This window comes from Bos indicus x Bos taurus, chromosome 4 (genome assembly GCF_003369695.1).
Source record: "Bos indicus x Bos taurus breed Angus x Brahman F1 hybrid chromosome 4, Bos_hybrid_MaternalHap_v2.0, whole genome shotgun sequence".
NCBI classification, from domain to species: Eukaryota; Metazoa; Chordata; class Mammalia; order Artiodactyla; family Bovidae; genus Bos; species Bos indicus x Bos taurus.
Genome location: NC_040079.1, coordinates 13858750 through 13885925, shown reverse-complemented (window position 1 = coordinate 13885925; position 27176 = coordinate 13858750). Strand labels below are relative to the sequence as shown.

General features: G+C 41.8%; 3 gene segments (V, D, J or C); all 3 read left to right on the top strand.

Moving 5' to 3' along the window:
* Nucleotides 1-494: 494 nt before the first annotated feature.
* On the top strand, nucleotides 495-1176 carry LOC113891104. The segment is given in 2 exon segments: nucleotides 495-543; nucleotides 646-1176. Coding segments are annotated over 2 exon segments (375 nt in total).
* A 6396-nt stretch (nucleotides 1177-7572) lies between these two features.
* Nucleotides 7573-8553, top strand: LOC113891095. The segment is given in 2 exon segments: nucleotides 7573-7927; nucleotides 8061-8553. Coding segments are annotated over 2 exon segments (384 nt in total).
* A 2296-nt stretch (nucleotides 8554-10849) lies between these two features.
* Nucleotides 10850-11969, top strand: LOC113891096. The segment is given in 2 exon segments: nucleotides 10850-11059; nucleotides 11577-11969. Coding segments are annotated over 2 exon segments (381 nt in total).
* The last annotated feature ends 15207 nt before the right edge of the window (nucleotides 11970-27176 follow it).

Below are 27176 nucleotides of genomic sequence, written 5' to 3'. Positions count from 1 at the left end.
AGAAAATCTGTCTCCTAAGGTAACAGTTTCAGGCTAGATGACTCATTTTATTATTTCTCTAGATGCTTTATATATCCATCACAAATACTTTTCTATTGTTCAAAAGTTGGCTTGTTAATATAAAATAGCTACTCTGTTAATTTGCAACTGCAGTGGAAGCTGTGACTGACATACAGCAAGTTGTGTATTTCATTACCTGAGAGGGAAGGATGGAGGGGAGGAGGCAAATAGACAAAATAAAAAGCAAAGAAGTTATTGATGTGTAACTGCTTTTTTTTTAAAGAAATGATGAAAGAGCCTAATCAGGAAAAAAGACAATTGAAAGTCTGGAATCCACGCTAGTTGTTTCACCAGCTTCCTGCCCTCCCAGTTAGACTCTCAGGTACGTGGGGACTGTGATGCCCACAGGAAGAGAGCAGGTCACAAGGAGGCCCTGAGGGGGAGGAGGAGCCTGGGAGGAAATGCCTCTGCTCTGCTTTCTCCCTGAGCCAGCCATGTGCCTTGGTCTCCTGTGCTGTGTGGCTCCTTTTATCTGGGGAGCAGGTGAGGTGAATTTCTTGGATTCTAGATTCAGGACTTTCTCCTGTGGCTGCAAAATCAGGCTCCTTCAAGGGCTTTTTGTGAACTTTCTGTCTTTCCTTACAGGCTCCATGGACACTGAGGTCACTCAGAGTCCAAGTCATCTGGTCAAAGGAAAAGGCCAGAAAGCAAAGATGGATTGTGTCCCCATAAAAGGACATATTAATGTTTACTGGTATCGCAGGAAGCTGGAAGAAGCATTTGAGTTCTTGGTTTACTTTCAGAAGCAAGACATTGTGAAAGGCACAGAAGTGTTCAAAGAGCGATTTTCAGCTGAGTGCCCCCAAAACTCACCCTGCAGCCTGGAAATCAACTCCACCGAGGCAGCAGATGCGGCTCTGTATTTCTGTGCCAGCAGCCAGTCCACAGTGCTGCGCGTCAGCTCTTCTTAGAGCACAAACTCACCGTGCACCCAGCTCAGGAAATCAGTGGTGTCGTAGGAGGGTAGGAACTAACAGAAACCCACCTTGAAAGAGCATAAAGCAGAAGGAAAAACCTGTAAATGGCCACACAGGATGAGCAGAAGGGGAGGTGGAAAACAGCTGGTGGGAACACAAACCCAAGGACGGGGCAGGAAGCTGTAAGGGGTCTCAGATTCCCCAGCTGGCAGGGTATCTGGCAAAGGAGACACAGGATGTGACCTTGATGGGTTCCTAATAATCTTTATTAAGAAGTGTAATTTTGAGCTTTTCACCTGGCAAAACTGTGTCTTCAGAAATAAGGATAATCAAGAGAGGCACCCTGATCACCTTGCTCAGCACATTAATTGATCCAGACCCAGGGACTCCGTAGGGGTTCATGGCTGCTTCTCTCAGCTGTCCCTGCCAGAGGAGCTGACCAAGAAACTCAGCAAGTCCCTAGGTCCTGAATACTACAATTACACAAGCTTTAAAAGCAACAACTCTGCAATAAAATGCACCCAATTTGAGTATATGTTTCAACAATTTTGAGGAGATTTTGCACCTGTATAGATAGCTGGCTGGAGAAGGCAATGGCACCCTACTCCAGTACTCTTGCCTGGAAAATCCTACGGAAGGAGGAGCCTGGTAGGCTGCAGACCATGGGGTTGCTAGGAGTCCGACATGACTGAGCAACTTCACTTTCACTTTTCACTTTCATGCACTGGAGAAGGAAATGGCAACCCACTCCAGTGTTCTTGCCTGGAGAATCCCGGGGATGGGGGAGCCTGGTGAGCTGCCGTCTATGGGGTTGCACAGAGTAGGACACTACTGAAACGACGTATCAGCAGAGGTAGCTGGCATGACAATCAAGACACAGAATACTTCTCCCTCCCCTAAAAGTCCCTCCTTGCTATTTTACTGAGGTCTTTTTAAGTTCTTTAAGCTTGGCTTCCTATTTTTTAATCATAACATCATAGCTTCCAATCCCATCACTTCATGGCTAATAGATGAGGAAAAATTGGAAACAGTGAAAGACTTTATTTTCTTGGGCTCCCAAATCACTGCAGATGGTGACTGAAGGAATGAAATTAAAAGACGCTTGCTCCTTGGAAGAAAAGGTATGACAAACCTAGGCAGTGTATTAAAAAGCAGAGACATCACTTTGCTGACAAAGGTCCATATTGTCCAACTATGGTTTTTCAGTATTCATGACCAGATGTGAGTTGAACCACAAAGAGGTCTGAGAGCCAAAGAATTGATGCTTTTGAAATGTGGTGCTGGAGAAAACTCTTGAGAGTCCTTTGGACAGCAAGGAAATCAAACCAATCAATCCTAAATGACATCAACTCTGAATATTCATTGGAAGGACTAATACTGAAGCTGAAGCTCCAAGAGTTTGGTCATTTGATATGAAAAGCCAACTCATTGGGAAAGACCCTAATGTTAAGAAAGATTGAAGGCAGCAGGAGAAGGGGATGACAGAGGATGAGATGGTTGGATGGCATAACAGACTAGTAGGTACGAGTTTGAGTAAACTCCAGGAGTTGGTGATGCACAGGGAGGCCTGCTTTGCTGCAGTCCATGGGTTCTCAAAGAGTTGAACACGACTCAGTGACTGAACTGAACTGAACTGATGCTAACTCATTAAACTGTGTACATTAAATATGTGAAGTTTGGTACATGAATGATAGCTCAATGAAGCTGTTAAAAATAATTATAAAGTAAGTAAATCTAGGGCTTCCCTGATAGCTCAGTTGGTACATAATCCCCTTCAAGGCAGGAGACCCCGGTTCGATACCTGGGTTGGGAAAATCTGCTGGAGAAGGGGTAGGCTACCCACTCCAGTATTCTTGGACTACCCTTGTGGCTCAGCTGGTAAAGAATCTGCCTTCAATGTGGGAGACCTGGCTTCAAACTCTGGGTTGGGAGGAAGCTGTTAAAAATAAATAAAAGGCAAGTAAATGTAATTCAAGCCAAAAGGGCTGCTTAGAACAGTGCGTGTATGCTTGCTCAGACGTGTCCAACTCTTTGCAACACCATGGAGTGTAGTCCACCAGGCTCTTCTGTCCGTGGGATTTTCCAGGCAAGAATACTGGAGTGGGTTGCCATTTCCTTCTCCAGTTCATGAAAGTGAAAAGTGAAAGTAAAGTTGCTCAGTCACGTCCGACTCTTCGCGACCCCAGGGACTGTAGCCTACCAGGCACCTCCGTCCATGGGATATTCCAGGCAAGAGTACTGGAGTGGGTTGCCATTGCCTTTTCCAGTTAAGAGTGCAAAGCCATTAAACTAGAACAGTATTCTTTCTAATGAACGGTGCTAGGAAAACTGGATATCCATGTATAAAAGAATACAGTTGCATCCCTTCCTCATATCATATACAAAAATTCACTCAATTGTATCAAAGAGCTAAGTATAAGATCTGAGATTATTATTAGAAGAAAACAAAGGTGTAAATCTTCATGATGAAGGAATACGCAATGATTTAGCTATCACACCAAAAGCACAGGCAGCTAAGAAAAGCTAGGTAGGCTGGAACTCTTTGAACTGAAAAAAAGAAAAAAGTTTGTGCTTCAAAGAGCACTCTCAAGAGAGGTAAAGATAACCTCCAAAATGGGAAAACTGATTTATTATTTTATTAATACAATTAATTTATTAATAATTTTAATAATATTAATAACATTATTAATGTGGATAATATTGTTAATAATTAATTTATTGATAAAATATGATTTATTAATCATATATCTATGAGATATATATTTAAAGCTTATATATATATATTTTAAAAAGTTTACAACTCAACAATAATATGACAAATAATCCAACTTTAAAGTGATCAAAAGATCTAAATACAGATCCTTCAAAGAAGATATGTAAGTGGCCAATAAATGTAGCAGATAGTCAGCATCATTAATTATTAAAGAAATGAAATTAAAATCACAGTAAGATGCCATCTCACATCCACTTGGCATGATGAAAATGACAGACAACAACAAATTTGGGGGCAGCTGGGGAGGAATTGGGAGCCTCATGCACTGCTGGTGGGAATGGAAAATGGTACAGCCATTATGTAAAATGTATGGGCAGTTCTTTGAAAGTTAAAGTGGAATTACATATAACCTAGCAATTTCAACTGAAAGCATGTGTCCACACAAAAAACTTTCACGTGTGTGTTCAGGCAGCATTATCTGTAATAGCCAAAAAAGTGCTACTGCCCTAGCAGCCTGAGGATTCCTGGATCTGAAAGCATCCTGAAAGAGTCCCTTCAGGCTAGACGTGTGTGTTCAGAGATGGGCATTTTTGTCAATAGCATTAGTGAACAATTTGGAGTGTTTTCAGGAGAAATGACTGAGCGGATTCTAAGTGGTGATGGCAGCTAAGTTCTGATTGAAGCATATAATTGGGTAAGCCTATGACAATAAGAGAGACCCTTTGAAGAAGGCCTTAGGACCCTGATATGATGAAAGAAGGTCTTGAGCCATGGTTATTTGGACACTAACAGTTACTATGATCTTATTTATTATTCGAGGCCTGAAGCATCCTAGATGTACAAGGTACATCTCCTCCAGGGAGCATGTGCGTTCTAAAAGGGAGGGATGGTGTCTAATTCCTTCTTTGCATCTTCTTTCATATAATTATCTACTGTCACAGGGTAGGAAAGGACAAAAGAATGGAAGGAAGGAAGATCCCTCACACACAGGTATTCCATTTATGATTAAAGAGAATAATACAAATAAATAGCAATGAGACAAAAGGTTTGAGAGGGAGAGTTTATGGTTTTTCTAGTGACAGTTCTTTGTATTACTTACATCAAAAAAATCAAGTAGGATATAACAGAGAAGAAAATGGATTATAAACCATTAACTAAGGTTCTCTCAAGATGCTTGAAGCCTTGCTTAGCTGAGGTGGAGGAAAGAAACGGAGTCAAATTCTTTTCTGTCTCTATTGTTTTTTGGCAGAAATTCTGGTCCCCACTTCCCTGCCTCTCAACAAACGTACCTAAATATCACATGTGGTCACTCCCTGTACTCGGTAATGGAAAATGGAAAGATGATACAAGCCAATGAAAGAAAATGGAGGAATTAAAAATAAAAAGTGTGCAGAAGTGGCACAAACTGTTTCAGAAGCTAAGGACCGATAATGAAGCTGCTCACTTCTCAACACTATGTCCATACTGAAATATTCTAAACCAGGTTGTGTGCATAATTCAGGGGGAAAAAGACTAATCTTGAACCTCAGTTCCATTTAAGTGAGGTACAAGATTAATTCTGGAGACAATGGGATGCACTGGAAATGGTGACCTCGCAGGAAGACCCGTCTCATAGAAGTCAGTTTTGAGCTCTAGCTCCCCGAGCTGATGCAGTAAATATACTTCCTGGTCCTGCCTGCAGGCTCCCCTTCATGCCCAACCCTGCCATGGGCACCAGTCTACTCAGCTGAGGGGTCATCCGGCTCCTGGCAGCAGTGAGTTTTGAGCTAACGGATCAGCATCACTGGACTTTATCTGTGGGTCAATAGCTGTGTCTCGAATATGCCCTGGACCTCCATGTTGCCCAGAGATATTTTAAAAAGTATTGACATTCATACCAATGCAACTAATTGCATTTTGGAGTACAAAGCAAAATTCCTATGAACTTCTAAATGAATGCAGGAGACTTCAAACATTTCTGAGCTCCCCTTGCCTTGCTTCATTGGAAGGCACTCACGTCCCCTTCTATTAAAACTCTGTCTCATGCAGTCCCTTCTGCTCTGAGGTCCCATGAATGTTGGCATCACCAAGAACCCAAGACACCATGTCAGGGGCAAAGAACAGGAGGTAACACTGAGATGCAGCCCAGTGAAAGGACACAGTTAATTTTACTATCAGCAGCTCCTGGAGGAAGATCTGAAATTCATGATTTACCTTGAGCAACCAAAAAATCATAGATGAGTCAGGAATGCCACTGGAGCACTTTTCTGCTGAATTACCCAAAGAGGGACCCGGTGTCTTGAAGATACAGTTGGTGGAGCTGGAAGACTCTCCAATGTGTTTCTGTGCTAGTTCCTAATCCACATCAACGCAGTCATGTCCTTTCACTGCACAAACATTCTCCAGCCCCATCCCAGAAACAGCTGTGAGCTGGGGAAGCCAACATGTCTGATTAGTGAAATTGGCTACAAAGCCTTCCAAGGCATGAAGATGGAGATAGGAGAGGGCCAGAACACGCCAACTGAGGCTCAGGGAAGAAGACTCTGTTACCCCAAAATGGGAACATAATTTAGAACAACATCATTTGTTATGGGAAATATGCATTGCCTGATGCTTCTCTTTACTTCATACTCTATTTCGAGTTCTCTATCGCATGCTTTAAATATAGGATTTTATTTAATCACCAAGACAAGCAAAGGCACTATTTTCTTCATTTTCAACATAGGAAAATATGGTTTCAGGAGTTCACTTTTTCTTTCTCAAGCTCAAAAAAAAGGGAGGTGGGCTGTGGAGAAACAGAGAGAGAAAACACAGGTGTGTTTGGCCAAAAGGGTTGTGCTCTTTATACGAACCTATGTTGCCTCTTATTCTTTCTGAAACGTTCCCTGCCTAGTGCTTGCCCAGGTAGGTATGGATGCCAGGATTAGAAATTCTTCAAATGTCTATGGTACATCCCAGAAATGGTGGGAATAGAGTTGGATAAACTGGTCTGGAATTTAAGAGATGGGTCTGATCCTGAAATAGTATTCATTAGAAACACATCACCTCAGATTTTCATCTCAGTGAATTTTGATTTGTTTTTTTATTCTCGTCAAACAAAAAATGTTGGACACCTACAGAACACCGTTTTGTTATCATTTTCTTTGATGAAACAATTGCAGAAAATCAAAAAGCAGATGAACCAACAAGGACCTACTGTACAACACAGGCAACTCTGCTCAGGGCTATGTGGCAGCATGGATGGGAGGGGAGTTTGGGGGAGAATGGATACAAGTATATGTATGGCTGAGTCCCTTTGAAAACATCAAAACCTGGTTAATCAGCTATCAGATAAGATCAGATCAGTCGCTCAGTCGTGTCCGACTCTTTGGGACCCCATGAATCGCAGCACGCCAGGCCTCCCTGTCCATCAGCAACTCCCGGAGTTCACTCAGACTCACGTCCATCGAGTCAGTGATGCCATCCAGCCATCTCATCCTCTGTCGTCCCCTTCTCCTCCTGCCCCCAATCCCTCCCAGCATCAGAGTCTTTTCCAATGAGTCAACTCTTCCCGTGAGGTGGCCAAAGTACTGGAGTTTCAGCTTCAGCATCATTCCCTCCAAAGAAATCCCAGGGCTGATCTCCTTCAGAATGGACTGGTTGGATCTCCTTGCAGTCCAAGGGAGTCTCAAGAGTCTTCTCCAACACCACAGTTCAAATGCATCAATTCTTCAGCGCTCAGCCTTCTTCACAGTCCAACTCTCACATCCATACATGACTACAGGAAAAACCACAGCCTTGACTAGACGAACCTAATCAGCAATACTCCATTGCAAAATAAAAAGTTAAAAAAAATAAACCGCGCTCTTGTGTGACCAGATCATCTACTGTGCTCCCATTGTGATCAAACCTTTCTTACTGCAAGGAGGAAGGTGGGCCAATCACAGTGAGGCTCTGGCCTGGAAAATGGGGTGGTGCCCACTAGGGCCAGGCAAAATGCAGAGTTTCGGGGAATGAGGCACAAGGGAGGTGCAAGTGACTCAGATCTCTGTCCTCAGTTGCCTCATCTGCCAGATTAGGGAGCCCCTCTTGGATATCTACAGGATCCTGTCCAACTCTCCTTTCTGGTATTCTGATAGATTCCACACATTCAACCAAGGGGAGTACCATAGCTAAGTTTCTTTCCTCATCGGTCTGTGCTGGGGGCTATGAGGAGACCCCCTTCCTACTATGGGCAACCAGGTGATCTGCTGTGTGGCCCTTTGTCTCTTTGGAGCAGGTGAGTCCCGGGTTCAGAGAGCAGATTCCCATCCTAAAGATGCTCAGCTCCAGAGCTAAGCCTTTCCCTCACGGCAGCAGCATTGGCTGCCTTCTTGGGCCTTGTTTCCCGAGTTGCTCCCTTTCTTCCATAGGCACCGTGGCTGGTGGGGTCACTCAGACCCCTAAATACCTGCTCAAAAAGGAAGGCGGAGCTCTGACCCTGGAATGTGAACAGGATTTTGATTACGACTCAATGTACTGGTACCGACAGGACCCGGGTTTAGGACTGAGGCTGATCTTCTTCTCCCGAGTTGTAAACACTGTTCAGAAAGAAGACATAGCTAAAGGCTACAGCGCCTCTCGTGAAAAGAAGCCTTTCTTTCCTCTTACCGTGACATCAGCACAGAAGAACCAGACGGCTCTGTATCTCTGTGCTGCTAGTAGAGACACAGTGACTCAAAGCCACCTCCTCTCTGCACACAAATGAATCCTGCTTCCCACCAGGTGGCGGGGCTTTTCTGTGTTCAGTACCCTTGGCAGTCAGCTTCTTCCTCCTGAACCAGGCACCCAAAGCAGCTGCTGTAGCAACACAGGTCGTGGAATGGCACAATCATGATTCAGCAATCCACTGGGTTGGTTCCTAAAAATCACACCTATCTACATTAGGGGGCTTCCCAGGTGGCACAGCAGTAAAGAATCTGCCTGCCAATGCAGGAAATGCAAAAGATGTGGGTTTGATCCCTGGGTCAGGAAGATCCCCTAAAGAAGGAAATAGCAACCCACTCCAGTATTCTTGCCTAGACGATCCCATGGACAGAAAACCATGGTGGGCTACAGTCCATGGGGTTACAAAGAGCCAGATATGACTTAGCGACTAAATAACCTACGGAAAGGAAACAGGTTTCCTCCTTCCAGTGGAAGAATTTATGACAAAAAAAGCATATTTTAAAACATCACTTGATTTTAAAACATCCACTGTAAATCTATCAAACTCTTTATTATTTCAGGGTGCTCCTAGTACTAAAAAGAACTCTTTGTGAAATTTCATAATGGCCCCTATTCCCATGGCCAAGTTGTAAGAAAGTGACTGTATGAACGTCAAAAAAGTATTACTCAATGTTTTCTTAGTGTTAAGAAGCCATTGCATCAATTACCTTGGAAGAACAATTTCTAGAAGAATACAATAAAATAACTATAATGTTTCTTGGACACCATATACATAGTTTGAAAAAATAATGAGTAAATTAGACAAGTCAGAAAACCAGTTTAATTGTATAAAAACTTAAATAGTCCAGAATTCTGAGGAAGTAGAAAGGGATATGTGAGAAAAACCTACTGTCGTGGCAGCTCTATTCCTGGTGACCTCAAGCTGGAAACACCCAAATGACCATCAGCAACACGGCAAACAAATAGCTACCCTTAGGAATGGAATCAAATCTAGCAGAAAAGCAAATGTTATTTGTGAAATCATGGATGCATCTCATGAATGTATGGATCTCTTCTTGAAAAAGAAGCCAGAGCACAGACTGTACAAAGTTAAGGTAGCAGCTACATTCTGAGGGCATTTTTAATTTACTTGTAGAGAATCATGAGGGAGGCTTCTGGGTTATGAAAATGTCCTATATCTTGATCTGGGTAGCAGTTATATAGATGTACTCATTCGTGAAATTTCACTATGCTGTACACTCAAGGTTTGTGTAATGTATTATATGTGGATTTTATATCTCATTTTAAAAGCTTAGAAAAACAACAGTAACAACAGCCACCTCAAAATGTAGTGACTTTAACAAAATGTAGTGATATATTATCTCTCATGGTTCTGTGGGCTGAGTGGGCCTGGCTGGGGAGTCCCCATTTGGGGCCGCTCATGTGACTCCATGGACGTGAGTCGGAATGAACTCCGGGAGATGGTGATGGACAGGGAGGCCTGGCGTGCTGTGATTCATGGGGTCGCAAAGACTCGGAGACGACTGAGCGACCGAACTGAACTGATGCGGTCATGGTCAGATAGTCCCTGAGGCGGGAGACGCCTGAGGCTCCAGTCGCCTGCACATCCAAGATGGCGTCTTTCCGCACGTGGCTGACCCCTGCCCTGGGGTGCCTGGGCAGCTGTGCACCAGCCTAGCACGTCTGTCTTTCTACCCTCAGCCCCTCAATGTGGCTAGGTGGGTTTCCTTGCAGAACGGTGGCCTCGGGGTAGTGAAAATGATTATCTCGTGACTGGCTTCCCCTAGAGTGAGCATTCGAGAGACCCTGGAGGGATCTATAACGTTACTTGTGACTCAGGTTCAAAAATCATAGCATCACTTCTACCACATTCAGGCTATTATAAAGAGATGTGTGTTTATATAATACATAGATATGTTTAGTATTCAGTCCATTATATGAGGGGACTGGCATAAGATACTCATGAAATAAATACTTCATTGAGAAGATGAGGACATGTTTTTTTTCAGTGTGAAGAAGCATTGAGCTTCTAGCCTGGTAGTTCTTATGTTCATCTATGGTCTAGTGATTAACAAGCATGAGTTGTCTTGATTCCTTTGAGGATACGTTACAGAAGTAAAGAATTAACAATGTCATTTACCACACAAATATAGCCATTTCCTTACATATGACTAGGATACTAATATCTTTTCAATGATCTGGGCCTCAGTTTCTGTCCTATAACATTGAGAGTAGGGTTAGAACATCTCTGAGTTCTTTCAGCAACGTTTGAATGGTTCTTTTATGGAAAAGGGCTTCCCTGGCACCTCAGACAGTAAAGAATCTGCCTGCAATGCAGGAGACCCAGGTTCACTCCCTGGGTTGGGAAGATCCCCTGGAGAAGGGCATGGCTATCCACTCCAGTATTCTTGCCTGGACAATCCTATGGACAGAGGAGCCTGATGGGCTATAGTTCCAGGGTCACAAAGAGTTGGACATGACTGAGTGACTTTCACTTTCACTTGATTCAAAGAGGGGTGGATCCTGCTTCAGTGGCAATGATGACCACCAGGGGGCAGACTAGAGCATCCTTAGAATTATGCAAACATTCAGCCCTCCTTCTAGGGGTGGAGAAAGAAAGGGCAAGGTCATATCTTTCTTCTGAGAGGTGTGGTGTGAGGCCAGTTCCTGAAGATGCTGGTGCTTCTGCTGCTTCTGGGACCCAGTACGAGCCTTATTAGCTAAGTAGCTTGGTCAAGTGTGTGTGTGTGTGGGTGTGTGTGTGTTTGTGTGTGTGTGTGTGTGTTTGTGTTGGCATAAGTGAAGTAATAGTCAGGGATTGTGGACTTTTATAATTTTTGAAGTTTTTTTGGCTGCTTGGTTTGTGGGATCTTAGTTCCCCCACCAGGCATTGAACCTGGTCCCTGGCAGTGAGAACACTGAATCCTAACCACTGGACCACCAGGGAATTCCTTAAGACTGTGGATTTTCTTACACTGAACAAAATGAGAGGGGACATTCCATCCTATTTGGAGGTGTAAAGGGCAATGTGAGGAGCCACCAGTCAGGAAGGATGGGGGATGAGCAGCCTAAGAATTAGGACAGGATGATTTCACAAAACAAACAGGATTCTCTTGGAGCCGGGAGAAAGGTGAGCGAATGAGCAAGGCTGTGGTTTTCTGCCTATGGTCATGTCTTCCTGTCCTGCTGGGCTCTCATCTCCTTGACCTCTGTCTCAACAGGCTCTGGGCTTGGCGCTCTCGTCTCTCAGCAGCCCCGCAGGGCTGTCAGTAAGAGTGGAGCCTCTGTGACCATCGAGTGCCGTGCACTGGACTTTCAAGCCTCAAGTATGTTCTGCTACCGTCAGTTCCCGAAACAAGGCCTCGTGCTGATGGCAACTTCTAATGCGGGCAGTGATGCCACATACGAACAAGGTTATAACAAGGACAAGATTCCCATCAGTCAGCCAGACCTAAAATTTTCATCTCTGACGGTGACACGTGTGGATCCTGCAGACAGCAGCCTCTACTTCTGCGGTGCTAGAGACACAGCGCTGGGCAGAGATCAGAGACCCAGACAAGAATCCTGGTAGCAACCCCCTTCCCACCCCACTGAACCATGGGGCCCTGTGGAAGGAGGTGTGGAGAGAGAAAAGCCACAGCCTCTCTGACTGAGTCATCTGTGGCTGTGTGTGTAGAGAGAGAAACAGAGAGAAAAATATCTGAGTAGAGAGCAGGGGGAAGGTATGGTGCTTGAGAACTAGCCATATGGAAATGGAGCTAGGCCTGTAAATGGCCAACCAACCTGGAAAGTTCCCTGGGCTGAAAATTATAAAATCTGGATTTTTTTTCTGATTCTCCTGTATGCTAATCATAAGTTTTTAGATAAATTGACATATAATCCTATAGGTAGATCCCAAAAGGCTTGTATAAAGCAATGAATACTTCTATAATGGGCTTCCCTGGTGGCTCAGACAGTAAGGAATCCATCTGAAATGCAGGAGGTGGGGAGTTTGATCCATCCCTGGGTTGAGAAGTTCCCCTGGAGAAGGGAATGGCAACCCAATCCAGTATCTTGCCTGGAAAATTCCATGGACAGAGGAGCCTGGCAGGCTATAGTCCATGGGATCACAAAGAGTCAGACATGACTGTGTGACTAACACTTTTATAATAAACACTGGAGTTTTTTCCTCCAAGAAAATTCAGCACTGTCTTGTCACCATCCTAGACTTTCAAGACAAATGGAATCATTAGGCAGCCAAGTAGAGATGTTCACTCATGAAAGAATTCAGGATGTGCTCTATACAGTATTGAGGCTGATGAAAGAACAGGGTAGGGCTGGACAGGGCAACCCTCTATACCCAAGTACAGAGCATGCGCAGAACCTTCACAAAGGGATCAGAGGGAGGAGAAGACAGAGAGGGTAAATAAGAAAGACTTCAGACAACAACGCTTGTCTCAAAACTAGAAAGTTCTGTCAGAAGCCACAAGCTAGTAAGTGAAGCACTGAGTTTAAACCCCTAGAAAAATCCTTTTCTAGGAAAAGGAAAAATCACACATTGACTGTAAATCTTGTATAGCCCAGTAAAAATAAGCCAAAGATATTAACATACACTTTGGAGAAGAAACATCTGTAATCAATAAACACTGATTTCCTGGTGACCAAGAAACATGGAGAAAGATGCAATTATATGTAAATTGATATCCATTTGATTAACAAAATATAAAAAGCCTAGAAATACATAGAGTCTTTCAAATTGTGGTGCTGGAGAAGAGTCTTGAGAGGCCCTTGGCCTGCAAGGAGATCCAACCAGTCCACCCTAAAGGAACTCAGTCCTGAATATTCACTGGAACGACTGATGCTGAAGCTGAAGCTCCAATATTTTGACCATCTGGGGTGAAGACCTGACTCGTTGGAAAGACCCTTAGGCTGGGAAAGACTGAGAGCAAGAGGAGAAGGGAGCAACAGAAGATGAGATGGGTGGATGGCACCAGCAACTCAGTGGACCCAAGTTTAAGCAAACTCAGTGAGATAGTGATAGACAGGGAAGCCTGGTGTGCTGCAGTCCAAGGGGTCACAAAGAGTCTTGGACACGACTTAGTGACTAAACAACAACAACACGCCTGTTGAGAGACAATGAAAGAAACAACTGAAGGGATATTGAAGCTCGGACGATGATGGTGGCAGTGCTAGAGATACAGGGAAATGAGTTTTAAAACATAATTAGGAAATAAATCAAAGACCTGGGTAACTGATTCATCACAAGAGGCAACAGATGGAGAGGAAGCTTTTGACTACAAGTCAGATGAATCAGGAGGACCAAGAGAGAAGAAGATCATGATTTTCTTGACATTGGGGATGCCTCTGAGACAGAAATCTCACCAGAAATATGCAGAAAGCAGTGGTACGTAGGAGTCAGGGACTTAAAAAATGGACCTGGGTGAAGGTAAAAATTTGGGACAATTTCCATAATTGGAAGAATCAAAGTGCCTTCTTGATTCCTTGATAACAGAATAAACAAAGAAAATATCAAAGACTGAGGACAGAGATCTGAGGAGCCCACTCACCTTGAATGTGGCCCTAAGAGATTAAATTTAATTAACTGATCAATAACACCAATCAGTACGGGATCAGTGACTGTGTAACTAAGTACTAGTAGCAAGTCTCTGCAGTACTCCAGCAGGTCACCACACACATGGCTGCATGTTTCCTATCCTGATGATTCTTGGGGTGTCTGGCTGCCACTGTGCAGCATAGAGAAACTCCCCACCCGCCACACAGGAGGTGAAGACCGCCTGAGACCAGAGGGCCTGTGAGAAGTGTGCCCCTCTGACCATCTAGTCAGTCAGTCAGTCAGAGTTATCAGGGCTTCCCTTTGGCAAAGAATCCTCCTGCAACACAAGAAACTCCAATTCAACACCTGTGTCGTGAAGATCCACTGGAGAAAGAATAGGCTACCCACTCCAGTATTCTTGGGCTTCCCTTATGGCTCAGCTGGTAATGAATCTGCCTGCAAAACGGGAGACCTGGGTTCGGTCCCTGGGTTGGGAAGATCCCCTGGAGAAGGGAAAGGTTACCCACTCCAGTATTCTGGCTTGAAGAATCCCATGGACTGGCGCAGAGTCTGACACAACTGAGAGACTTTCACTTGAGCACTAGGGGGTGATGTGGGTCTTTCTGTAAAACACATCAGTGCATATAGAGCAGCACCAACCTTCCTTCATTTGAGTTGTCTGATACTTCTGGAAACTCAGGTGAGATCTTTGAGGTAGTGGTTGTGAAAGCATGAGTAAGGATTAATCAGATCCATTGCACCTGCCTTCACTAATCAAGGTCGTCTTAAGACTTGCTTGGCCTCCAAGTGGCATGTATCCTGAATAAGATGTTTGCCTGAGTTATTTTCCAGGAAACTGCCGGTAGTGCAGCAGAGCCCAGAGTCAGCTGTGTCTAGTTTGAGCCAAACTGGTTGAGACTGGTTAGAACCAGCGACCCTCCTCCTAGGGAAGCACAGGTGTCTGCCTGGGGATATTTTGACCTCAGAGGATCCAAGACTCCATTCTCAGATCTTGCTGAGCACTTCTGTGGTGAACGGGCAGAGGCTACAGCTCAGTTAACCCAGCAGAGAAGGAGAACGCATGCATGTTTTTTCAGTCACCCTCCCCCAAGCTTCCCAAGCGCCCCAGGCTCCCCATGTGCACATGCTCAGTAGCTAACTCGTGCCCGACACTTTGCGACCCCATGGATGTAGCCCGCCAGGCTCCTCTGTTCATGGGATTCTCCAGGCAAGAATACTGGAGTGGGTTGCCATTTCCTTCTCCAGGGGATCATCCCAACCCAGGGATTGAACCCGTATTCCTCGCATTGGCAGGGCAGATTTCTTTACCACTGAGCCACCAGGGAAGCCCATATCTCAGACCATCAGGTCTTGCTTCATTCGTGACCCTGTAAATACCCTGTGCCATTTGCCTTTGCAGAGGCGGATTTGAGGTCTTGTTTTCCCTGGTGGCTCAGTGGTAAAGAACCCACAGGCCAATGCAGGAGACATGGGTTCAATCCCTGGGTTGGGAAGATCCCCTGGAGAAGTAAACTACAACCCACTCTAGTATTCTTGCCAGGAGAACCCCATGGACAGAAGAGCCTGGAGGGCTACAGTTCAAGGGTCACAGAGTCAGCCCAACAGGGTAGGGGGGCAGGGGATACCCTTGCTTGGCTGGCTTGAGAAGAAGCCCTTACTTTGCTGAAAACATCAGAGTCTCAGCAGTTTGGCTCCTTATACTTAGGGCAAAATGAACCTGCTAACAGTTGGGAGAATGATTTGCAGCTATCCTGGGATGACAATAGGGCTTGAAAATAGCAGAATCTAATTCTACACTTCCTAATCCCCAGAGCACGTATCACAGTCTACAGTACCAGTAGTTGTTCTGGTCACAGGTCATTGATAAGTAAGCCAAGGAAGGTCATCACTAGTTCTGCTCCACATTGTGTTGAATTTCCAGCCTGGTAAAACAAGAAAAAAGCATGAAAATGAAAAAAGAAGGGGGAAAGAGTGATTATAGACAGATGACAAGTTTAGAGGGTGTGAAGGAATCTAAAGAAGCATTGCATTATTTATAATAACATTTAATAAGTTAATGAAAATTAACATAAAGTCAGTTTATTTTACATACTAGCAATAGATTTTTAAAGAGAGATCATTTAGGAACAGAAAATATAAAAGATAATACACCTAAATCTATACAAAGATAAAGAATTCAGAAATTTATTAAATTTTAGAGGAAGGCATTTTAAAATCTGAAATAAGTGAAGTTACATGCCGTGATCATGAAGAAGTTAAATTGAGTGAAGTTGCTCAGTCGTGCCTGACTCTCTGCGACCCCATGGACAGTAGCCTGCACCCAGCTCCTCCGTCCATGGGATTTTCCAGGCAAGAGTACTGGAGTGGGTTGCCATTTCCTTCTCCAGGGAATTTTCCCGACCCAGGGATCACACCCAGGTCTCAATGCATTGTAGACAGACGCTTTTCCGTCTGAGCCACCAGGGAAGTCCATGAATAAGTTAAACCAGTACTAAAAGTATTCCAGTTTCAGCACTATCATCTATGTATTCACTACAGCACTAAACAAAGTCACAACAGGAATTTATGAAATTTGACAAAAGTAGTCAAAATTTAAGTGGAAAAAAGAGGAAAGAATACTCAAGATAATATTAAAGAACTACAAAGTGATGTGAATTTGCAATCTAATCATCAAATTATTTTATAATTTTGTATAAGTAAGTGGACAAATGGAAAATCATAAATTTAAAATAGCTATGCATTTTAGCTATGCATATATAGGCACTTAATATATGCAGACTACATCATGAGAAATGCTGCGCTGGAAGAAGCACAAGCTGGAATCAAGATTGCTGGGAGAAATATCAATAACCTCACATATGCAGATGACACCACCCTTATGACAGAAAGTGAAGAGGAACTAAAAAGCCTCTTGATGAAGGTGAAAGAGGAGAGTGAAAAAGTTGGCTTAAAACTCAACATTCAGAAAACGAAGATCATGGCATCTGATCCCATCACTTCATGGGAAATAGATGGGGAAACAGTGGAAATAGTGTCAGACTTTATTTTTTGGGGCTCCAAAGTCACTGCAGATGGCGACTGCAGCCATCAAATTAAAAGAAGCTTACTCCTTGCAAGAAAAGTTATGACCAACTTAGATAGCATATTAAAAAGCAGAGACATTACTTTGCCAACAAAGGTCCATCTAGTCAAGGCTATGGTTTTTCCAGTGGTCATGTATAGATGTGAGAGTTGGACTGTGAAGAAAGCTGAGCACTGAAGAATTGATGCTTTTGAAGTGTGGTGTTGGAGAAGACTCTTGAGAGTCCCTTGGACTGCAAGGAGATCCAACCAGTCCATTCTGAAGGAGATCAGCCCTGGGATTTCTTTGGAGGGCATGATGCTGAAGCTGAAACTCCAGTACTTTGGCCACCTCATAAGAAGAATTGACTCATTGGAAAAAACTCTGATGCTGGGAGGGATTGGGGGCAGGAGGAGAAGGGGATGACAGAGGATGAGATGGCTGGATGGCATCACTGACTCGATGGATGTGAGTCTGAGTGAACTCTGGGAGTTGGTGATGGACAGGGAGGCCTGGCGTGCTGCGATTCATGGGGTTGCAAAGAGTCGGACATGACTGAGCGACTGAACTGAACTGAACTGAACTGAATATATGGTAAAGCTACCACTGCAGGTATGTAGGGGAGTAATGCAATATACAAGTTCTTCTGGGACAAGTAGTTCTCCACAAGAAGAAAAATTAATCTAAACTCTTTCTCACAACATAAGCACACACAAAAAAATTCTAAAAGGATTAAATGCTTAAATGCAACATTTAAATTATTAACTATTTGGTAAATATTATAGGAATATATTTTTATGAACTTGAGCTATGGAAACATTGCTTATAAAGAATTAAAGAATTCACACCTTCCAAAGAAAAGAATGATAGACTTTACTAAATAAGAAATATCAACAAAAAATTTACAAAGAGTTAAAACACAAGTCACAAATTGAAAAGATATTAGCATACATGTAAATGACAAAGTTTAGTATCTGAGATATATGAAGAACTGTTTTAAATAAATGATAATCTACCAAAAGTATGAGAAAAGAGCAATGTACAGAAGAACCAGTGGCCTATAAATGTATTACTTCAGAATATCAATCTCCTTAGCAATCATAAAAATGCAAGCTAAAGCTATAGTGAGATACAACTTTAACCTAACAGACTGAGAAAATTAAAAGAACAGTACATGCCAATTGAGTGCTAGATGACGAATATTTGAATATAGTTCATAAACTGTTGTGGGACTATTTATTTCCTTAAATAATTTGGAAACCATTTTGACTTGCTATGTATAATAGACATGGTGACCCTAAGGCTCAATTTTTACAATCCCAGGTATACAGAAACTTTACACCTAAGTATGTAAAGAATTGTGTAAGAATACACTCCTATTTGTCGTAGCGTTAAAATCTGGGTAAAAAAAAAAAAACCAACAACTAGGGTGCATGAGGTTAAATGGATAATAGATTCTGACAAACCAGTAAATGGACTCCTACATATTAGTGAAACTGATTTATCTAAAACTACATGAGACAACATGATTTAATATCATAGGCATATGTTGAATGAAAAAAGAGCATGGCCAAGAAAAAGAACTCCCACAAAAAATTTAAAAGCCAAACAACACTGATTAATACAAAATTTGCAGATTCTTACATAAATGAGAAAAACGGTAATGAAAAGCAAGTGAATAAAAATATGAACTTCAGGAGTGTAGTTACATGGACATGGTATAAAAACAACAATAAAGTCTATAAAAATAACACAGGGCTTAAAAATTCTTAGTGCTAATCTAACTCCTAAGCTGATTGATTCAAACAAGAGGATTCGCTTTATTTTTTTTCCTAAATGCATTGCATATTCATCATAAATATTATTTTGCATAAGTTCAACATTTAACTTTTGAATTTAAAGAGGCAGATATATGATTTTTTTTTCTTTTTTCTTTTTAAATTTTATTTTAAACTTTACAATATTGTATTAGTTTTGCCAAATATCAAAATGAATCCGCCACAGTTATACCCGCGTTCCCCATCCTGAACCCTCCACCCTCCTCCCTCCCCTCCCCTCCCTCTGGGTCGTCCCAGTGCACCAGCCGCAAGCATCCAGTACCATGCATCGAACCTGGACTGGCGACTCGTTTCATACATGATATTATGCATGTTTCAATGCTATTCTCCCAAATCTCCCCACCCTCTCCCTCTCCCACAGAGTCCATAAGACTGATCTATACATCGGTGTCTCTTTTGCTGTCTCATACACAGGGTTATTGTTACCATCTTTCTAAATTCCATATATATGCATTAGTATACTGTATTGGTGTTTTTCTTTCTAGCTTACTTCACTCTGTATAATAGGTTCCAGTTTCATCCACCTCATTAGAACTGATTCAAATGTATTCTTTTTAATGGCTGAGTAATACTCCATTGTGTATATGTATCACAGCTTTCTTATCCATTCATCTGCTGATGGACATCTAGGTTGCTTCCACGTCCTGGCTATTATAAACAGTGCTGTGATGAACATTGGGGTACACGTGTCTCTTTCCCTTCTGGTTTCCTCAGTGTGTATGCCCAACAGTGGGATTGCTGGATCATAAGGCAGTTCTATTTCCAGTTTTTTAAGGAATCTCCACACTGTTCTCCACATGGCTGTACTAGTTTGCATTCCCACCAACAGTGTAAGAGAGTTCCCTTTTCTCCACACCCTCTCCAGCATTTATTGCTTGTAGACTTATGGATTGCAGCCATTCTGACCGGCGTGAAATGGTACCTCATAGTGGTTTTGATTTGCATTTCTCTGATAATGAGTGATGTTGAGCATCTTTTCATGTGTTTGTTAGCCATCTGTATGTCTTCTTTGGAGAAATGTCTATTTAGTTCTTTGGCCCATTTTTTGATTGGGTCATTTATTTTTCTGGAGTTGAGCTGTAGGAGTTGCTTGTATATTTTTGAGATTAGTTTTTTGTCCGTTGCTTCATTTGCTATTATTTTCTCCCATTCTGAAGGCTGCCTTTTCACCTTGCTAATAGTTTCCTTTGTTGTGCAGAAGCTTTTAAGTTTAATTAGGTCCCATTTGTTTATTTTTGCTTTGATTTCCAATATTCTGGGAGGTGGGTCATGGAGGATCCTGCTGTGATGTATGTCAGAGAGTGTTTTGCCTATGTTCTCCTCTAGGAGTTTTATAGTTTCTGGTCTTACGTTGAGATCTTTAATCCATTTTGAGTTTATTTTTGTGTATGGTGTTAGAAAGTGTTCTAGTTTCATTCTTTTACAAGTGGTTGACCAGTTTTCCCAGCACCACTTGTTAAAGAGATTGTCTTTAATCCATTGTATATTCTTGCCTCCTTTGTCAAAGATAAGGTGTCCATATGTGTGTGGATTTATCTCTGGGCTTTCTATTTTGTTCCATTGATCAATATTTCTGTCTTTGTGCCAGTACCATACTGTCTTGATAACTGTGGCTTTGTAATACAGCCTGAAGTCAGGTAGGTTGATTCCTCCAGTTCCATTCTTCTTTCTCAAGATCACTTTGGCTATTTGAGGTTTTTTGTATTCCATACGAATTGTGAAATTATTTGTTCTAGCTCTGTGAAGAATACCGTTGGTAGCTTGATAGGGATTGCATTGAATCTATAAATTGCTTTGGGTATTATACTCATTTTCACTATATTGATTCTTCCAATCCATGAACATGGTATATTTCTCCATCTATTAGTGTCTAAAGAGGCAGATATATGATTTTTTAACTGCAGTGGAAACTATGATTGATAACAGCAAGCTGTTCACTGTCTGAGAGGGAAGGGAGAAGGCAAATCTACAAGTTAAAAAAGGAAATAAATTGTTAATATGTAAATAACTTTAATTTTTAAAGAAATAGTGAAAGAGCAGAATCAGGAGAAAGAAAATTAAAGCAGTTTGAAATCCACACCAGTAGTTTAACAGGTTTCTCTGCCCTCCCAGGCTGTGCAACTTTAGTCTCATTTTCCATATGATGACCACGAAAAGTAATCATGTCACAAGCAGGTGCTGAAGGGGGATGAGGAGCCTTAGAGAAAATGTCGCTGCCCTGCTTTCTCCCTGAGCCAGCCATGTGCTTCAGCCTTCTGTGCTGTGCGGCTTTTTGTTTTCTTTTGGGGAGCAGGTGAGGTGAATTTATTGGATTCCAGTTTCAGGAGTTTCTCCTGTGGCTGCAAAATGAGGCTTTCTCCTGGGCTTTCACTGTACTTTCTCTCTCTTTCCTTACAGGCTCCATGGACACTGAGGTCACCCAGAGTCCCAGTCATCTGGTCAAAGGAAAAGACCAGAAAGCAAAGATGGATTGTGTCCCCATAAAAAGACACTCTTACGTTCACTGGTATCACAAGAAGCTGGAAGAAGCATTAGAATTTTTGGTTTACTTTCAGAAGCAAGACATTGTGGAAGATACAGCCATGTTCAAACAGCGATTTTCAGCTGAGTGCCCCCAAAACTCACCCTGCAGCCTGGAAATCAACTCCACCGAGGCAGTGGACCCGGCTCTGTATTTCTGTGCCAGCAGCCAGTCCACAGTGCTGCACATCAGCTCTCCTTAGAACACAAACTCACCGTGGACCCAGCTCAGGAAATCAGTGGTGTCGGAAGAGGGTAGGAACTAACAGAAGCCCACCTTGAAAGAGCATAAAGCAGAAGGAAAAATCTGTAAATGGCCACACAGGATGAGCAGAAGGGGAGGTGGAAAACAGCTGGTGGGAACACAAACCCAAGGGTGGGGCAGGAAGCTGTAACGGGTCTCAGATTCCCCAGGTTGCAGGGTATCTGGCAAAGGAGACACAGGATGTAACCTTGATGGGTTCCTAACAATCTTTATTAAAATATGCAGTTCTGAGCTTTTCATCTGGCAAAGCTGTACCTTTAAGAATAAGGATAATCGTTAAGTCATCTGTCTTCCCCTGGTACCCTAATCACCGGGATCTGCACATTCATGGATCCAGACCCAGAGACTCCTCAGGGTTCATCACCGCTTCTCTCAGCTGTCCCTGCCAGAGAAACTGAGCAAGAAACTCAGCAACTCCCTTCATCCAGATTCCTGCAATCATGCAACTCTTAAAAGCATCATTGAGGCATAACATACCCACAACAAAATACACCCATTTTAGGCACATACTGATGTATTTTGACAAGTTTTTACACCCATGTAACCAGCATGACAATCAAGACACAAAAAGTTTCCCCCTTCCCAAAACATCCCCCATGGCATTTTACTGAGGTTCTTTTAACTTCTCTCACTATTGCTTTGTATATTTTCTTTAGCAATCATGTTCTGCACATATTTTGTTGAATTTTTCTTAGTTTTTCCTCAAATTATTTTAAGAGATACATTATGAATGCACTTTTTAATACTCATAAGGAATTTATTTAGTAAAATATTTTTTGCCAAGACTTTATATTTTAATACTTTGATTTAGTCTTACATTTCTCAGTTGATGTCTCAACCTCAGTATAGAGGTTTATAGAAAAGGACCTTTTCCAGAAGTTAGTGTATACCGGCAACCAAAACTGAGATCACAAAAATAGCCTCACTTTCTGTGTGCCCAACTGTTAGGACTGCTCTGCTTTAGAGGAAAAGAGACTAAATCAAACATATTGTTAAAGTTAAGAAGAAATATATTTTGCTTATGAAAATAAGCTAGTGAATTAAAAATAATTAAGGAGAATATTTGACAAAGCACATGATTTGCAAAGAAAAATGTGGATGCTGCCTCTCTGCTGGTCAATCTGTGAATACATTTCTTATTTTTCCCATCGGCCAGTTCCACAATTAATATTGTTAAAAGGTCTGTACTACAGATTTACTGCAGTCTCTGTCAAAGTGCCTATGAACAGAACTAAAACAAATAGTTGTAAAATTGGTATGACACCACATGAGACCCCAGATAGTGAAAGCAATCAAGAGGAAAAAGAACAAGGAAAAAGCTAGAGATACTACAGTCTCTGATGTCAGTGAATGCTCAAAGCCATAATAATCAAAACAGAATGGAACGGGTGCAAAAATGGACACAGAACAGGGAGCCCAGAAATAAACCCAGGCTTGTATGGTCAGTTCAACTACGGCAAAGAATGCAGGAATATACAGTTTGGAAACAACTTCCTCCTCAATAAGCAGGACTAGTGAAACTGGACAACTACATAACAGAATGAAGTTAGGACATTTCCTCACCCCACACACAAATATCAACTCAAAATGGATTAAAGACCAACCTGTAAGGCCAGAAACCATAAAACTCCCAGAAGAAAACCCAGGCAGAACATTCTTTGACATCTATTGTAGCAATGTATCTTTTGATCTGTCTCTACAAAGAAAAGAAACAAAAGCAAAAATAAACAAAGGGGACCTAATCAAGATTAAAACCTTCTCACAGAAAAAAAGAAGAGACAAAAAAAGTTGTTGAAACAAAAATCCAACCTGATGAATGGAAGAAAATGTTTGCAAAAAATAACACCAGTAAAGCATTAATATCCAAAATATCTAAACAGTTCAGGCAACTCAATTTAAAAACCACAAAAGAACCCAGTTACAAATTGGGCATAAGATCTCTCATCTCCTTGCTTGGTTGCCTTGGAAACAAACCTCTTCTTGCTCCAAACATGGGCATGTAGTGTTTTGTCTTCCTGTGGGTCAGCCAAGATGAACCTGGTCCAGCAGCATTGGGGATAATGATGCGGATATCCTGGCACGCCAGACACTCCTTTAATAGTAAGATCTAATGTTACACTTTGTAACCCCCATAGCATCTACCACATATCCAATATCTGTATGTCTACATCAAACATAGCTGATGAATAAGTAAATGAATGTGACCACAATTTCTAGTCAAGACTGTGCTGAATTTCAAACCAGCAGAACAAGAGAAAAGAGTGTGAATAAGAAAAGGAGGAAAAAAAGTGATTAAGGACAGATGGCAAATTTAGAAGAACCAAAGGAATCTAGAGATGTATTGCATTATTAACAACAACAAATTTAATAAGTACTGAATTTAACATGGATATAAAAAGTCAGTTTATTTCTATATTCCAGCAACAAACAGTTAAAAATATTTTTAGGGAGATACCATTTACAAATTTTAAAATAACATAAAATACATAAAAACAAATTGATAGGTAAATGAGACTTTAATACAGAAAAATATTAAATCTTAAAGGAAAACATTTTAAAAATCTGAAATAAGTGAAGATTTATACCATGATCATGAAAAAAATTAAACCCGTAGTGTTTCTGCACTATTATCTATGAATTCAATGCAGCACAAAACAAAATCACAATAGGTATTTTCATGAAATTTGATGAAAGTAAACTGAAATTTATGTGGAATAAAGAGAATAGGGAAGATAATATTGAACAAGTAGAAAACAAGGTGGTTCCTCTTTGAATCACCAAACCATTTCCTAATTTAGGACAATGAAAAAGGTATAAGAATTTACAAATGGAAAATCATAGATTTGAAAGGGCAGCATGCTTATATAGGCATATTATATATGATGGAGCCATCACTGCATGTATGAAGAGGAATAAAGCACTATACAAAATGTTCTTCTGGGACAAGTTGTTATAAAAGATTTTAAAAATTAAAATTCCATACATTATAAAAGAATTAAATGCTTCAGTTCAACATTCAAAATGTCAGCGGTTTGATAAATAACTTGTGAATTTATCTTTATGACCTTGGAGTATGAAAGCGTTGCTTATAAAGAATTAAATGTGTACACTCCATAACAAGAATGTAGACCCAGCTAAATTAGAAGTATCAATAAAAAACACTGCAGCACTCTCCTGGGGTCCGTTGGCTAAGACTCGGTGTTCTCAGTGCAGGGGGCCCAGGTTCCATCCCTGGCCAGGGAACTAGACCCCACAGGCTGCAACAGTGAGACTGCGTGCCACAGCCAAGACCCTGAGTAGCCAAAGAGATACATAAACATAGTTTTTAAAAATTACAAAGAGTGAAACACAAGCCACAAAATCAAAAGGTATTAGTAACAAATGTAACTGACAAAATCTGGTAACCAGAATATGTAAGGAACTGTTACAAATAAGTAATAGCTGCTGCTGCTGCTGCTGCTAAGTCGCTTCAGTTGTGTCCGACTCTGTGTGACCCCATAGACGGCAGCCCACCAGGCTCCCCCGTCCCTGGGATTCTCCAGGCAGGAACACTGGAGTGGGGTGCCATTTCCTTCTCCAATGCATGAAAGTGAAAAGTGAAAGTGAAGTTGCTCAGTCGTGTCTGACTTTGCGACCCCATGGACTGCAGCCTACAGAAAACACTAGTGGCCTATAAACATAAAAAAATATATTCAACCTCCTTAACAATCATGAAAGTGCAAACTAAGACTACAGTCAGATACCATTTTATCCTAATGGACTGGCAAAAGAATTCTGCCAATTGAGTTCTAGATGTGTAACACTAGAAAACACAATAAAATGTTCTTGAGATTATTTGACTTAACTAACTTGGAAAGCATTTTGTCTCAGTATGTAAAGTTAACGTGGTGACCCTAATGCTCAATTTTTATATTCCCAGGTATAGAGAAATATTACAACTTGGTTTATAAAGAAAGGTATGAGAATGTAGTCCCGTTTGTACTAGTACCAAAATCTAGAGGAAAAAACTACTGTGAATAAATTCGAGAATGGATAATAAATTCTGATAAACTAATACATGGAATTCTACTTATTAATGAAATTGAATTAACTAAAATTATGTGCAAAACATGAATTGTTGGCACAGATACACTATTGAATAAAAAAAGAACATTACTGGAACAAAATATAAACAGAATGAACCCCTTAGATAATTTTCAAAAACGTAAAACACTGATGAATAAATACAGATTCTTACATAAATCTAAAGGTGGTAATAGAAAGTGAGTAAAAATTTGAACTTCGGGATTATGGTTACCTAGACCTGGTAGAAAAGAATAATAGAATCTAGAAAAACAACAAGGACAAAATTCTCTGGGAAAATCTACCTTCCAAACTGATTGCTTCAGGCAAGATCATTCATTTTATTATTTGACTAGATCTATTGCAAATACTTCTTTTGTATAGTTCAAAATTTGGTTTGCTAACATAAAGTAGCTGCTATCCCACTTTATAAGTGCAGCAGAAGTTATGATTGACATACCCCAAGTTATATGGCTCATTGTCTGAGAGGGAAGGGAGGAGGAGAGGGGGCAAATGGACAAATTTAAAAAGCAAATAAATTATTCATGAGAAATGACTTTATATTTAAAGAAGTGATGGAAGAGCAGAATCAGGAAACAGAAAGTTAAAGCAGATTGGAATGCATACTGATTATTTCACAGCTTTCCTTGTCCTGTCAGCCTATGAAATATTATAGTCTCAGGTACCCGGGAACTGTGAGGACCACAGGAAGTGACCACGTCACAAGGAGGTGCTGAATGGGGATTAGACGCCTGAGAGGAAACGCCGCTGCCCTGCTTTCTCCTGGAGTCAGCCATGAGCCTCAGCCTCCTGTGCTGGGTGGCTCTTTTTCTCTGGGGAGCAGGTGAGGCAAATGTATTGGATTTAAGTCTCAGGACTTTCTCCTATGGCTGCCAAATCAGGCTCCCTCTAGGGCTTTTTGTGAACTTTCTCTTTCCTTACAGGCTCCATGGACACTGAGGTCACCCAGAGTCCAGGTCATCTGGTCAAAGGAAAAGACCAGAAAGCAAAGATGGATTGTGTCCCCATAAAAGGACATGTTCATGTATACTGGTATCACAAGAAGCCAGAAGGAGCATTTGAGTTTTTGGTTTATTTGTTGAATGGAAAAGTTACAGAAGAATCAGCCATGTTCAAACAGCGATTTTCAGCTGAGTGCCCCCAAAACTCACCCTGCAGCCTGGAAATCAACTCCACCGAGGCAGCAGACTCGGCTCTGTATTTCTGTGCCAGCAGCCAGTACACAGTGCTGCACATCAGCTCTTCTTAGAGCACAAACTCACCGTGGACCCAGCTCAGGAAATCAGTGGTGTCCTAGGAGGGTAGGAACTAACAGAAACCCACCTTGAAAGAGAATAAAGCAGAAGGAAAAACCTGTAAATGGCCACACAGGATGAGCAGAAGGGGAGGTGGAAAACAGCTGGTGGGAACACAAACCCAAGGAGGAGGAAGGAAGCTGTGAGGGGTCTCAGATTCCCCAGTTTGCAGGGTATCTGGCAAAGGAGACACAGGATGTGCCTT